Source organism: Globicephala melas, chromosome 3, assembly GCF_963455315.2.
Source record: "Globicephala melas chromosome 3, mGloMel1.2, whole genome shotgun sequence".
NCBI lineage: Eukaryota > Metazoa > Chordata > Mammalia > Artiodactyla > Delphinidae > Globicephala > Globicephala melas.
In genome coordinates, this window is record NC_083316.1 from 62,204,308 (window position 1) to 62,219,009 (window position 14,702).

General features: G+C 39.4%; 1 protein-coding gene across 1 annotated transcript in view; it reads right to left on the reverse strand.

Annotated features, from left to right (window-relative positions):
- Positions 1 to 14,702, reverse strand: part of ARSB (arylsulfatase B) — a 186,178-nt gene that overhangs the window by 151,779 nt on the left and 19,697 nt on the right. The window contains exons 2-3 of the mRNA XM_030846513.3: positions 14,322 to 14,508; positions 4,412 to 4,602 (exon numbers count right to left, since the gene is read on the reverse strand). Coding sequence (XP_030702373.2) covers positions 4,412 to 4,602; positions 14,322 to 14,508 — 378 coding nt within the window. The remainder of the gene's footprint in view (positions 1 to 4,411; positions 4,603 to 14,321; positions 14,509 to 14,702) is intronic.

The following is a 14,702-nucleotide window of genomic DNA, read 5'->3' on the forward strand; positions in this document are numbered from 1 at the left end:
AATTACCTGAAAACCTTTCCTGTAATTATTCTTTAGTGGTTGAAGACATGACCGTTGCTCTTGAGGGATTAAAATGATAATACTACAACAATTCCCCCATTTATCCAGTGGTCAGGCTCCTGTTAGTTCAAACAGAAGGGGCATAACTGAGAAGAGAAAATGAAAACAACCCCTGGGAGATGCAGTCTTCCCTGGCCTATGACTGTTACAGGCCCCGCAAAGGTCTCGTGCTACCTGCCAACTAGACTCACAGGTAAAGGTGATTCTTGAACAAAACAAGTTGTCTTTTTCCCATTTCATCAGCAGTGATCTAGGACCATTTAGTGTATGGGCAAACATCCTTGCACACATCGGTATGGCTCTGGGTCACCAGGAGTCAGAATGATAAACAGTGTAGCCCATTTAATGAGGTGAGGACCGATGTACCACATTTTAGAGTATTTCCATCCAATATTGTAAAAATAAAGTTTCAGTTCTCACAAGGTGAACTTTATTCATGGAACAACTCATTTGCCAACAGTGCTAGATGTGAAACATTTCTATACTACTTTTAAATTGAAAAAAAAAAATTAACAGAGTATTCTTCTTAGTACCACATGGTACCCCAGTGGAAAGAACAATTAACTCGGGCCCTCAGGTTCTCCACCACAGTCAGGAACCTGCCTTCAGCCTCTTGTCCTAAGACCCTCCCAGTAAACAGCTGTAGCCAATTTCCCCACACCTGCCAACCTCAGCTCACTGTTAGCCCAAAGCAAGCAGCTGCCATCCTGGGGATGGGCTCATTATTAGTATGCTGTCTACTGACTTGCGTTCCAACCTAATGGAGCCTTGGCCTTTGGAGACTTTCAGGCCCATTCTGACCTTACTGACATCCTGATTCAAAACACCAAAGTCCTGGACCCGAGTTTGAACTCCATAGATCTCTGGGTTTGCGCAGGACCTTGATCTCTCCCTTGGTCTTTCTTGGGTCCAGATCTCTGCTCTCACCAACCCAGTTACAGCTGCCACTTTTACACCAACCCTAGCTGTACGCCTTTCTTTAGGTCTGTAAATTGGAATCCTAAATGTGAATCACGACCAAATGTTTAGGTATTAAGTAAAAGTATGACATTATAACCTAAAGTTATTAGCATATTAAAATGGTGCTAAGGGTTTATTTCCCTTTCTCATTATGCTAATTCCAGTAAGGAAGAAAGCCTTAAATTCATTTCTTTAGTACATTTCCCTAATTTAAAGTATAACTTTTTAAAAAGCATATGATATGTTTTTAAAGTGTTATTCTCTTTGACTTCCAGATTAAGACATTTCTTTCCAAATTGTGACAGGAAAAGGTAAGTGTCTACCACTAGAAAGTCACATTTGTTTTAAGAAGCTGCTAGTAGATGAGGTATGGGAGAAAACATTTATTTTTATTCTGCAAAGTTTTGAGGGGGGCTATTTTTTTTTTTTTTTTTTTTGAGGTCCGCAGGCCTCTCACTGTTGTGGCCTCTCCCATTGTGGAGCACAGGCTCCGGACGCGCAGGCTCAGCAGCCATGGCTCACGGGCCCAGCTGCTCCGCGGCATGTGGGATCTTCCCGGACCGGGGCACGAACCCATGTCCCCTGCATTGGCAGGCGGACTCTCAACCACTGCGCCACCAGGGAAGCCCGAGGGGGGCTATTTTTAACCAAACGATATTTTGTGAATGTGTTACTTTCACATTGTAGTATTAGTACTAAGGGAATTACCCTGTAGAAAAAGGAGAAAAGACATTCCTTCTTAACACTGTGCAATGGTTATTAGCAATATCTCCCTGATTCCAGCACCAACTGTGTTTCTGTTACAAAATAGCTCCATATGCTTTTTTTCCCCAAGTGCTCTTTAAAACAGACACATTTTTAAGTCAGCTTGTGGATACTTTGTGTGTATTTCTTTAATGATTTCCATCTTAGAGCAAGTTGCCTATGTTACAGTCTGTAGATAGCACAGAGAAGTTAGAACAGAATTAGATTCAATGTTGGAATAAAATGATGAAAGTCCTGTAATTGGTGTGCTGCGTACTTTCATTGAGAATTGAAACTATAAACATTGGCATCTGCCGTCTTAAACTTTCTGGGGCTATTACTCAGCTATTGATTATTTCATTCATTTATGTCTATGCTTCAAACTTGACTTTGGGGATGCTGAAAAGGCTGGCTACTGCTTTGGAACATTTCAGTCGCTGTAGGAAAATGACCACCTCTCACCCAGCAATTTCCATATTACCTATGAGCAGCACCATACTAATCACACGGGTGTGGGTGGCTTGTGAGCTCTTAGGGCCTACAGTTTTCCTCAGTTCCTGAGCCTTCTCCCCCTACACCAGTTAAGACAGCCCACCCACCAGGAATGATTTCACCCCAGGTGCTTCCTCTTATTTGATTAATGTTATGGGCACTGGGAGAGAATACTCTATTGTTCCTTAATGGAAACAAATTTTTATTGTAGACATCTTATACTTGTTGCATGATTAAAGAGTGGTATATTGTGAACTTGTAAAGGGCAGCTGGCTTCTGCTTGCTTCTCTGTGCTTGAGAGGAATCGATAGTGACTGCACATCAGAATCACTGGTTGGAGGTAGGGGCGGAGGGATAATTAAATACCAGTGATAGGGTCCCACCCCGGACCGATAAATCACAATATTTGGAAGTGGTATTTCGTCCAAGCTTTCCAGATGATCCCAATATACTGTCATTGTATTGTATGCTGGAACCATCAAGCTGAGTCACAAACTGGGGCTCATAGTCGCTGGTCTGGGATATAAACTGTCAACTAGGGAGGCTTGTTAAGTGCACTGAGCTCTGGAGTTAAACAGTGCAGTTTCTGATTCTGTGACCTTGAACAAGTTACCTCATTTCTCTAAGCCAGTTTGCTTACCTGAAAAATGATGCCCACCTCAAACTTCAAAGGACAGGACAAGGACCACAGTTCCCTCAAGACCTTGTCTTGTTCTTTGGGGTTTTTAACCTCATCTATAACATGCCAAACATACAGAAGAAAACTGAGAACTTAAGCCAACTACCTAGCAGTTATCTGTCAAACTACCTGAATACATCTAGATTTAAAATCTGCATATGTCTACATATTTGAGAGAATATTCCAATTTCTTCCATGTTCCACAGCAAGCATGGCCACTCCAACAGGTCAGCATGAAAGAGTACAAAAAAGCCAAAAGTGGGGCAAAGCTGAGGACAGACACCAGGAAGGCCACTCAATGCCATGTTAGGGTAGGCAGGAAGAAACTATGTCAAAAACGGAGTCAGGAGCCAGGTACCAAGTCTGAACAGGTATCTAAACAGGAATTCAAATGGTGATCTGCACTGAGGACCTTCAGTAACCGCCAAGGAGGCAAAGCGCAGGAAACTGGAAAAACTGGATGACACCACACGTTCTGTAATTTGCTGTGTTAGAGTCCTATTGAAGGTCTAATTTCGAGGGCATGTTAATACAGTTCTTAATCAAGCCATATTTTGAGCCCAATATCTGAGAACACAAATATCTGATTTAAAGGCATTTATAAGCTAAATCCAGAGAATTCAGCTTGAACTTGAGTTCAGGAGGTTAACTCCAGATGAACAACGACAACAACAAATGTCAAGGCTATTCAGACTCTTTTCTACTTTTATCTGTAAATAAGTCAAAAGATTTCAGCACATGACATATACAACTAGCTTCAGTATGGTCGATGTGATAAACAGGCTCATCAGTGTACCGTGTTTATAGATTAGAAGGCTCAATATTGTTAAGATGTCATTGTCCCCAAGTTGGTCCACAGATTCAATGAAATCCAAATGCAAGCAGGTACTTTTTTTTTTTTTTTTTGTAGAAATTGGCCAGCTGCTTCTAAATAAACATGCGAATGCAGAATATTTAGAAGAGCCAAAATAACCTTAGAGGAGGGCTGGGAAATACAAAGTTAGGGAACTTGCCCTGAACCTTAAGTTTGTGGATACCTAACAGAAAGTTTGCCATAATAATGCCTCATCTTGTACATAAGCCTAACATTTTTTGAAAAAGTCAATTTACTCATTACCACACCTCCACACAGGACACTAAAATAATTAAACTATATTTGTACTGAAACACTATATGCACAGCATTCCTCAAAGTGTGATCTGGGGACCGCGTGCAGCAGAATCACCCTTGAGTTTCCTTAAAATATTGACATATGGATTTTTCCCAGACTTAATAAATCAGACTTTTAGAGGTGGGCTCCAGGAATTTCTATTTTTAACAAGATTCTCAGCTGATACTGAGGTACTCTAGAACTTGAAAGTGACTCCGCTAGTATTTATTAGGTTTTTCCCTAAAGGACAATGGCCTTTTCCTATATTCACCTGAAGAGATGCTATCTTCACACAATTTTGATATCAATAAAAAAGCAAGACTTACCTTCTCTGGTGGGTGGTTAGTTATGAGGGTTGTAGCCCTTTCAGTAAATACATTTGTTGAATACATATTTTTATACCCTGTTGCAACTTCTTCACCATCTCGAAAATCAAGAGCACATCGTGTAACATTCAGAGCGTTGATTAACGTACAGCGCTCATGGGAATAGTAATCTTCACTACCTAGAAGATATCCTACAAGGAGAATGGGAGATGAAAGTAGTCAGCATAGCATAAAACACGTTAAACAAACGAAGGTCTCAGCATTTAATTGCCTAATGCAATTGATTATCCATGTCAGGGCTAATCAAATGACAAGGCTAATCAGAGCACCATTTCTTAACATCTCTATATTTGCTAGCATAAGGCATTAAAATGTTATCGTAAAAAAATTCAAATTCACCCCTTAGCCCAGTCTTTAGAATATAAGCTCTATCACGTAACTCTCAAAGTGGGTGATTCCAAGTAAATATGTTTTAAAAAATCAGAGTTTAAATTCAGTAAAAGTGATGACATTTTAATCTTTTAAAGCTATCTAATGGTTAAAATAGCATATGGTTCAGGTGATTTGTTACAAATTTTTACTCTGAGGTGATCACATAAATGAACGCAGAATTCAAATAACGTTGATATTGACCTTGGTCGACTGGCTTCAAGGTTATTTACAGAAGTAGCTCTTGGAGGCATCATCTTTAGTCAGATGCTGACACCCACTGGTGAAAGACACAAAGATTTCCAAACAGAGGATCTCTAAACATAACAACCAAAAGAGCAAACTAACATGTGGTGTTGAAATTAGATTTTTCTACGTCTGTTGATCTCAATTTCACCCCCAATTTAAATGGCATCAATGGCCTATCCCACAATTTAGACTTAAACATGGGAGAAATGGTTTCTCAAGTTTAGTTGTTCCTGCAAATGTTCCATATTTTCCTAAAATATTAAAATAAGCTGTGCTGCATGTTATATGATTCTATTTATATGAGATGTTCAGAATAGGCAAATCTGTAGAGACAGAAAGTAGGTTAGTGGTTGCCTAGGGCTATGAGGGTCAGGGGAAAATGGAGAGTGACTGCTAATGTGTATGGAGTTTCTTTATTGTGGTGATGGAAATGTTCTACATTTGATTGTAGTGACAGTGGTACAACCCTGTGAATTTATTTAAAAATCAATGAACTGTACATTTTAATGGGGTGAATTATATGGTATGTGAATAAAGCTCGATAAAGCTATCCAAAAGAAATAACTGTGCTGGACTCTGAGCTATCTCCTGACAAACACTGCTTATTAACATTAAAATGAAGATAATAAAATTGGCCTCTTTCCCCAGTTCTAAATATTTCTTATAATCACAATTAAAAGCCCTACATATCTTACCTAGTAAATGAATTCATTTTAATTTCCTCCTTTTCCATGATTCAGTAAATTCAAGGTCCTAAATACAATGAATATCTTAGTTTTACGATAACTCTTTAAATGTAATCTTTTCTGCTACAGGTATAACAGAAAGGGAAAGCCAATGTGTTTGCTAATTAATATATAATCGAAAAACAAATGTATCCATGAAAATAATTTCAGTCCTTATATGGGTAATTAAAGGGGTCAGGACACTGGTGTTCTATTTGGGGTTAATAACTGCTGGTAACACCTTGAAGAATCACTTCAGGTTCTTTATCTGTAAGAATAAACTGTTTTCTATCATTTGGGGAAATACATGCAGAGGATATACTTGATAAAAAGATGTATAAACCATAAATATTAAAAAGTTACTACAAATAGGATTCCAATAGAACTCTTTATTCACATAATAGAACTATCTATTCACATACTTGGTCAAACTAATACCAAGCAACCATGTGACAGTCACATAGAACTTTCTCATAACAATGATTCACAAATTTGAACTTACGTGCTGAGTCTAAAGAATATGGCAGCGATGCTTTTTGGGGAAAAATGAGAAACTATGTTTTGAACAATTAAATCTCTGCTGTATTTAACAGCTTTATTGAGAATAATTCACATATCATACAAATCACTCATTTACGTTGTACAGTTCAATGGTTCTTAATGTACTCAGAGTTGTGCAACCAGGCCCACAATCATCTGTTTTTTAACAGAACATCTAAGTCATAACAGTGATAACAACTGCATCGTCATCATGCCCTCCTTCTCTGCAAGTCTTCCTTCCATGAATGTGCAGTGGGGTGTCTGTCTGTCTAAATCCATTTAGGCTTCTTAATTCTCATAAAAGGATGTTATTTCCCCCTCTGTCCAACTGAATTTTTAAATATATAATTTGGTTTAAATATATAATTTTAAAATATAAAATTTGGTTTTTAATAAAAACAATTAAAATATCCTTCCAGTCGCCAGAGTACAGGTATCGGCCCATCATTAAGCAAAGACCTGATTGAAAATTGTCAAAGGATATAGAGGCTGTTTTTTCCTCTAGAATTTCCAAGATGACAAAGACGTCTTACACCCAAGTCCTGTTTTTAACAGCTATTTAAGAATACTGAGGATATATCCAGATTCATCAGGGAAGAATGCATTATTGATTAAGCAATGTCTGCTAGAGAACCCAGATGGGAGTGGGTCACACGGTGTCTCACGTCTGGATGTCCTTACATCTCGACTTAAACTGTGGTTCGAACTAGGCACTATAGAGCTGTGAGCTTCAACTGCACTGTGTGGGCCCCATGTAATAACTTGAACTGAAATGTACTTTGATGCTCTGGTCCTAGCTTGAATAAAAGAGAATGTCTCAAGAAACATCTATAAGACAACCACCATTTTATTACTAAAATGATGTTTTTGAGGATGCTGCCACCTTACCTTCTCCCAAAGGAGAAATTTCTCTCAGGTCTAAGAGCCAGAAAATGCTTTACTCTTCCTGAACATCTGGTTTCCATTTAACTTATAAGTAATGTGACACTTACAGACTGCTTTTTTTTTTTTTTTTTTTTGCTTTGAGCATAAGAAGTCCCAAATCTCAGAGTTGAATGTGAAGTCTGCTACAGTCAGGCAGGTTTTTTTTTTTTTTAAATAACTCGGTGCCAAGCAACTATTCTATCTTTTTCTATTCAACCTGATTTTTAAAAAATAGATCTTTATTGGAGTATAATTGATTCAAAGTACTGTGTTAGTTTCTGTTGCACAACAAAGCGAATCAGCCGTATGCATACACATGTCCCCATATCCCCTCCCTCTTGAGCCTCCCTCCTATCCTCCCTATCCCACCCCTCTAGGTCGTCGCAAAGCACCGAGCCAGTCTCCCTGTGCTATGCTGCTGCTCCCCACCAGCCAACTATTTTACATTCAGTAGTGTACGTATGTCGATGCTATGTCAATGCTACTCTCACTTCACCCCAGCTTCGCCCTCCCACCCCATGTCCTCAAGTCCATTTTCTATGTCTGTCTCTTTATTCCTGCCCTGCAACTAGGTTCATCAGTACCATTTTTTTTTCAGGTTCCATATATATGTGTTAGCATACAGTATTTGTTTTTCTCTGACTTATTTCACTCTGTATGACAGACTCTAGGTCCATCCACCTCACTACAAGTAACTCAATTTCGTTTCTTTTTATGGCTGAGTAATATTCCATTGTATATATGTGCCACATCTTCTTTATCCATTCATCTGTCGATGGACATTTAGGTTGATTCCATGTCCTGGCTATTGTAAATAGTGCTGCAATGAACATTGTGGTACATGTCTCTTCTTGAATTACGGTTTTCGTGGGGTATATGCCCAGTAGTGGGATTGCTGGGTCATATGGTAATTCTATTTTTAGTTTTCTAAGGAGCCTCCATACTGTTTTTCATAGTGGTTGTATCAATTTACATTCCCCCCAACAGTGTATGAGGGTTCCCTTTTCACCACACCCTTTCCAGCATTTATTGTTTCTAGATTTTTTGATAATGGCCATTCTGACCGGCATGAGGTGATATCTCATCATAGTTTTTTTTTTTTTTTTTTTGCGGTACGTGGGTCTCTCACTGTTGTGGCCTCTCCTGTTGCAGAGCACAGTCTCTGGACGCGCAGGCTCAGCAGCCATGGCTCACGGGCCCAGCCGCTCCACGGCATGTGGGATCTTCCTGGACCAGGGCACGAACCCATGTCCCCTGTATCGGCAGGCGGACTCTCAACCACTGCGCCACCAGGGAAGCCCCATCTTTGATTTCTTTCATCAGTGTTTTATAGTTTTCTGAGTACAATTCTTTTGCCTCCTTAGGTAGGTTTATTCCTAGGTATTTTATTCTTTTTGTTGCAACAGTAAATGGGAGTGTTTCCTTAATTTCTCTTTCTGATTTTTCATTGTTGGTGTATAGGAATGCCAGAGATTTCTGTTCATTAATTTTGTATCCTGCAACCTTACCAAATTCACTGATTAGTTCTAGTAGCTTTCTGGTGACACCTTTAGGATTTTCTGTGTATAGTATCATGTCATCTGCAAACAGTGACAGTTTTACTTCTTGTTTTCCAATTTGTATTCCTTTTCTTTCTTTTTCTTCTCTGATTGCTGTGGCTAGGACTTTCAAAACTATGTTGAATAACAGTGGTGAGAGTGGACATCCTTGTCTTGTTCCTGATCTTAGTGGAAATGCTTTCACCACTGAGTATGATGCTTGCTGTGGGTTTGTCATATATGACCTTTATTATGTTGAGGTAGGTTCCCTCTATGCCCATTTTCTGGAGAGTTTTTTTTTTTAATCATAAATGGGTGTTGAACTTTGTCAAAAGCTTTTTCTGCATCTATTGAGATGATCATATGGTTTTTATTCTTCAATGTGTTAACATGGTTTATCACATTGATTGATTTGCGCATATTGAAGAATCCTTGCATCCCAGGGATAAATCTCACTTGATCATGGTGTGTGATCCTTTTAACGTGCTGTTGGATTCTGTTTGCTACTATTTGTTCAGGAGTTTTTCATCTATGTTCATCAGTGATATTGGTCTGTAATTTTCTTTTTTTGTAGTATCTTTATCTGGTTTTGGTATCAGGGCGATAGTGGCCTCATAAATTGAGTTTGGGAGTATTCCTTCCTCTGCAATTTTTTGGAAGACTTTGAGAAGGATGGGTGTTAGTTCTTCTCTAAATGTTTGATAGAATTCACCTGTGAAGCCATCTGGTCCTGGACTTTTGTTTGTTGGAAGATTTTTAATTACAGTTTCAATTTCATTACTTGTGATAGGACTGTTTATATTTTCTAATTCTTCCTGGTTCAGTCTTGGAAAATTGTACATTTCCAAGAATTTGTCCATTTCTTCGTGATTGTCCATTTTATTGGCATATAGTTGTTTGCAGTAGTCTCTTATAATCCTTTGTATTTCTGCAGTGTCAGTTGTCATTTCTCCTTTTTCATTTCTAACTTTGATTTGCATCCTCTCCCTTTTTTTCTTGATGTGTCTGGCTAAGGGTTTACCAATTTTGTTTATCTTCTCAGAGAACCAGCTTTTAGTTTTATTGATCTTTGCTATTGTTTTCTTTGTTTCTATTTCATTCATTTCTGCTCTGATCTTTATGATTTCTTTCCTTCTACTGACTTTGGGTTTTCTTTGTTCTTCTTTCTTTAGTTGTTTTAAGTGTAGGGTTAGATTGTTTATTTGGGATTTTTCTTTTTTCTTAAGTTGAGATTGCATAGCTATAATCTTCCCTCTTAGAACTGCTTTTGCTGCATCCCATAGGTTTTGGGTCGTCATGTTTTCATCGTCATTTGTTTCTATGTATTTTTTGATTTGTTCTTTGATTTCTTCAGTGATCTCTTGATTATTTACTAGCACACTGATTAGCCTCCATGTATTTGGTTTTTTACAGTTTTTTTCCTGTAATTGATTTCCAATCTCACAGCGTTGTGGTCAGAAAAGATGCTTGATACGATTTCAATTTTCTTAAATTTTCCGAGGCTTGATTTGTGACCCAAGATGTGATCTATCCTGGAGAATGTTCCATGTGCACTTGAGAAGAAAGTGTATTCTGCCACTTTGGGGTGGAATGTTCTATAAATATCAATTAGATCTATCTGATTTATTGTGTCATTTAAAGCTTGTGTTCCCTTATTTATTTTCTGTTTGGATGATCTGTCCATTGGTGTAGGTGGGATGTTAAAGTCCCCTACTATTATTGTGTTACTGTCGATTTCTCCTTTCATGGTTGTTAGCATTTGCCTTATATATTGAGGTGCTCCTATGTTGGGTGCATAAACATTTATAATTGTTATATCTCCTTCTTGGATTGATCCTTTGATCATTATGTAGTATCCTTCCTTATCTCTTGTAACAGTCTTTATTTTAAAGTCTATTTTATCTGATACAAGTATTGCTAATCCAGCTTTCTTTTGATTTCCATTTGCATGGAATATCTTTTTCCATCGCTTCACTTACAGTCTGTATGTGTCCCTAGGTCTGAAGTGGGTCTGTTGTAGACAGCATATATATGGGTCTTGTCTTTGTATCCATTCAGCCAGTCTATGTCTTTTGGTTGGGACATTTAATCCATTTACATTCAAGGTTATTATTGATATGTATGTTCTTATTACCATTTTCTTAATTGTTTTGGGTTTGTTTTTTGTGGGTCTTTTTCTTCTCTTGTGTTTCCCGTTTAGAGAAGTTTTCTCAGCATTTGTTGTAAAACTGGTTTACTGGTGCTGAATTCTCTTAGCTTTTGCTTGTCTGAAAAGCTTTTGACTTCTCCATCGAATCTGAATGAGATCCTTGCTAGGTAGAGTAATCTTGGTTGTAGGTTTTTCTCTTTCACCACTTTAAGTATATCCTTCCACCCGCTTCTGGCCTGCAGAGTTTCCACTGAAAAATCAGCTTATTACCTTGTTTGGATTCCTTTGTATGTTACTTTTTGTTTTTCCCTTGCAGCTTTTAATATTTTTTCTTTGAATTTAATTTTTGTTAATTTGATTAATATGTGTCTTGGTGTGTTTTTCCTAGGGTTTATCCTGTATGGGATTCTCTGTGCTTCCTGGACTTGGGTGACTATTTCCTCTCCCATGTTAGGGAAGTTTTCAACTATAAACTCTTCAAATATTTTCTCAGACCCTTTCTTTTTCTCTTCTTCTGGGACCCCTATGATTCAAATGTTGGTGCGTTTAGTGTTGTCCCAGAGGTCTCTGAGATTGTCTTCAATTCTTTTCATTCTTTTTTCTTTATTCTGCTCCTTGGCAGTTACTTCCAGCTCACTTATTCATTCTTCTGCCTCAGTTATTCTGTTACTGATTTCTTCAAGTGTATTTTTCATTTCAGTTATTATGTTGTTCATCTCTGTTTGTTTGTTCTTTAGTTCTTCTAGATCTTTGTTAAACATTTCTTGTATTTTGTCAATCTGTGCGTCCATTCTATTTTTGAGATTCTGGATCATCTTTACTATCATTACTCTGAATTCTTTTTCAGGTAGATTGCCTATTTCTTCTTCATTTATTTGGCCTTATAGGTTTTGACCTTGCTCCTTCATCTGTGACATATTTTTTTGCCATCTCATTTTTTTTTTTTCAGTAAGTGGGATTGTGTTCCTGTCTTACTGGTTGTTTGACCTGATGCTTCCAACACTAGGGTTAGTAGGCTATTGGGTAGAGCTGGGTCTTGCTTGAGATGAGGAACTCCATGAGACCTCACTCTGATGAATATTCCCTGTGGTCTGAGGTTCCCTGTTAGTCCAGTGGTTCAGACTCAGAGCTCCCACCGCAGGAGCTTCGGCCTGACCCTGGGCTTGTGAATCAAGATCCTGCAAGCCACCTGGGGAGGCAAAAAAAAAAGGAAAAACCAAAAGAACAATAACAAAGTAATAAATAAAATTAGGCTAGAAAACTAACAGATAGGGAGAATATAAAGATAAAAATATAGATGAATCAACAACTGGAATATACAACAGTACCACAATAGTAAAAAAAAGAGAAGGAGGGGAAAAAAAGGTTGGGGGGAAGGCCTTGGCTGTGGAGGGTGGGGGCTAAGCAAGGGTGAGGTTTGGGTGGTGGGCAGGGCTGATGCTCAGGACCCACAGGGCTGAAAAAGGCCCTGGAGGGTGTGTGGTGGGGGGGACGGTTAGGCTCAAGGAACATGAGGGGCCCAGGCGTGCCCTCCAGCCCTGGTCTCACAGGGCAGGGGCCCTCACCTGGGAGTCCAGCAGCCTTCCTGGGCTCAAGTGGGCAGGGCAAACACCCTCCTCTCCTCCTCCTCTGGTCTGGGAGGGCCCCTCCCGCCTGCCTCTCCTGATCTCCCCAGCCTCCCCCCTATGCCCCCAAGAACGTACGCAGCCTGGAGGGGGCTTTGGAGGGCAGGTGATAGGCCTGGGAGCTCAGCAGGCTCCCTGGGCCTGAGTGAACAGGGCAATCGCCCTCCACTCCTCTCCTGCTTCTCCCAGAGGGCCCCGCCTGCCTGCCTCTCCTAATCTCCCTGGCCTCAGGGATGCCAATCCTGTCTGGCCTCCACTTCTCCCTCTTCAGTCCCCTTACATCCTACCAGTTCACTTTGGGGTTCCTCCTGTCTCCTTGGGTGTCAGAGTCCCCCACCAGTGGCCAGCAGGTGCCCTAGCTGTGGGGAGACACTAACTCCACCTCTTTTCATACTGCCATCTTGACTCCACCTCCTCTCACCCTGATTTTTTTTTTTTTTTGCGGTACGCGGGCCTCTCACTGTTGTGGGCTCTCCCCTTGTGGAGCACAGGCTCCGGACGCGCAGGCTCAGCAGCCATGGCTCACGGGCCCAGCTGCTCTGTGGCATGTGGGATCTTCCCAGACCAGGGCATGAACCCGTGTCCCCTGCATCAGCAGGCAGACTCCCAACCACTGCGCCACCAGGGAAGCCCACCCTGATTTTTCAATTCTATTTATTTTTTTTAAATTTATCTTCATTGTGTGTTCCTTTTTGTATATGGCAGTTTGTAAATAAATGAAGAGACAAATGGGAGGTAGGTAGGGAGCTAAACAGCTAGACAGATAAAACAGAATAGCTAGATGGAAAGCAAAATATGAGGGGGAAAGTTGGGGGTGAGAGGTGGGATGAACTGGGAGATTGCAATTGATGTATATACACTAATATGTATAAAATAGATATCTAATAAGAACCTGCTGTATAGCACAGGGAACTCTACTTAACTTCGCTGTACAGTAGAAACTAACAAACATTGTAAAACAGCTACACCCCAATTAAAAAAAAAAGCAAAATATGAAAAGAACTTGACAGAAAGCTATGTAGCCCCTGGCAAGATAAATAGATAAATAGGTTGTTAAGAAATGGTTTGTAACAGGTTTAAATAGAGTATATATTTTTTTAAAAAACTGTAGGCTTTATATTTATTTTTATAGGGCTATCAAATCCATAAAATACTTATTATTTTGTATCTTTCCTATTACTATTTGTTATTTACCCTCCCATTTTCTTTATTTGATCTATCTTCCCCAATCTAGTAATTTCAAAAACAGATCTCACAGAAGGAAAGAAGGACGCCAATTGGAAAAGAGTCTTCTTTATCATCTCCAGGAAATACAAAACAAAATAAAACCTTTGAACACAATTCATGAGGAGAAAAAAAGATCCTGAACCTTTGTGAAGGAAATATTCTTGTATTGGGTTTTGCCTGGAATTTTTTTAAAAAATCAATCTGTATCCCCTTTTGGTAATAAGGTTCTCTAAGAGTAGAGTGGTCTCTGACTTGGAGGTAGCAGACTCTGCAAAGGCCCCTATGTGGCATGTAGAACCCTGGCAAAGATAACTGCCTGTCCCATCACGAGCTGAGTGCACAGCCATGTTTACGGTTGTGGCATTAGACAGTGGCCCCATGGCAGTGCTGACTGATTCACTCTGTTCAAATTTCCAGTTATTTCATTTGATTACACTTGGCTGTGTTTTATGAGACGGCTGCAGTTGGCCAGAGTTGTTAAAGAAACATGTGCATTTCCATTACCAAAGTAGGTATCAAATCCTCGGCGGGTTGGAAGACATTCTTTCCTGTACATTCCCAGGTGCCATTTTCCGACCATGTGGGTAGCGTAGCCTGCTTCTTTTAGAAGCTGGGGCAGGAGTTTTTCATCCAGAGGAATACAGCTGGGCTGACAGGGCCAGATTATTTGGTGCTGTAAACCTGTGTGGATCTTAAAATAGATAAACATAAAATTATGGATTAATGATGTTGAAACATTCTGAACAAGCAGATAAAGTGGTTGCCTAATTTACTAGACATATGTGTAAACATGAATGTTTAATTCTATTTCTGTACCAGGTTAAGGCATTTCTAAAAGGCATTTTTCTCACTTATTCAAATAAGGTAATAGACATAAATAAGAAT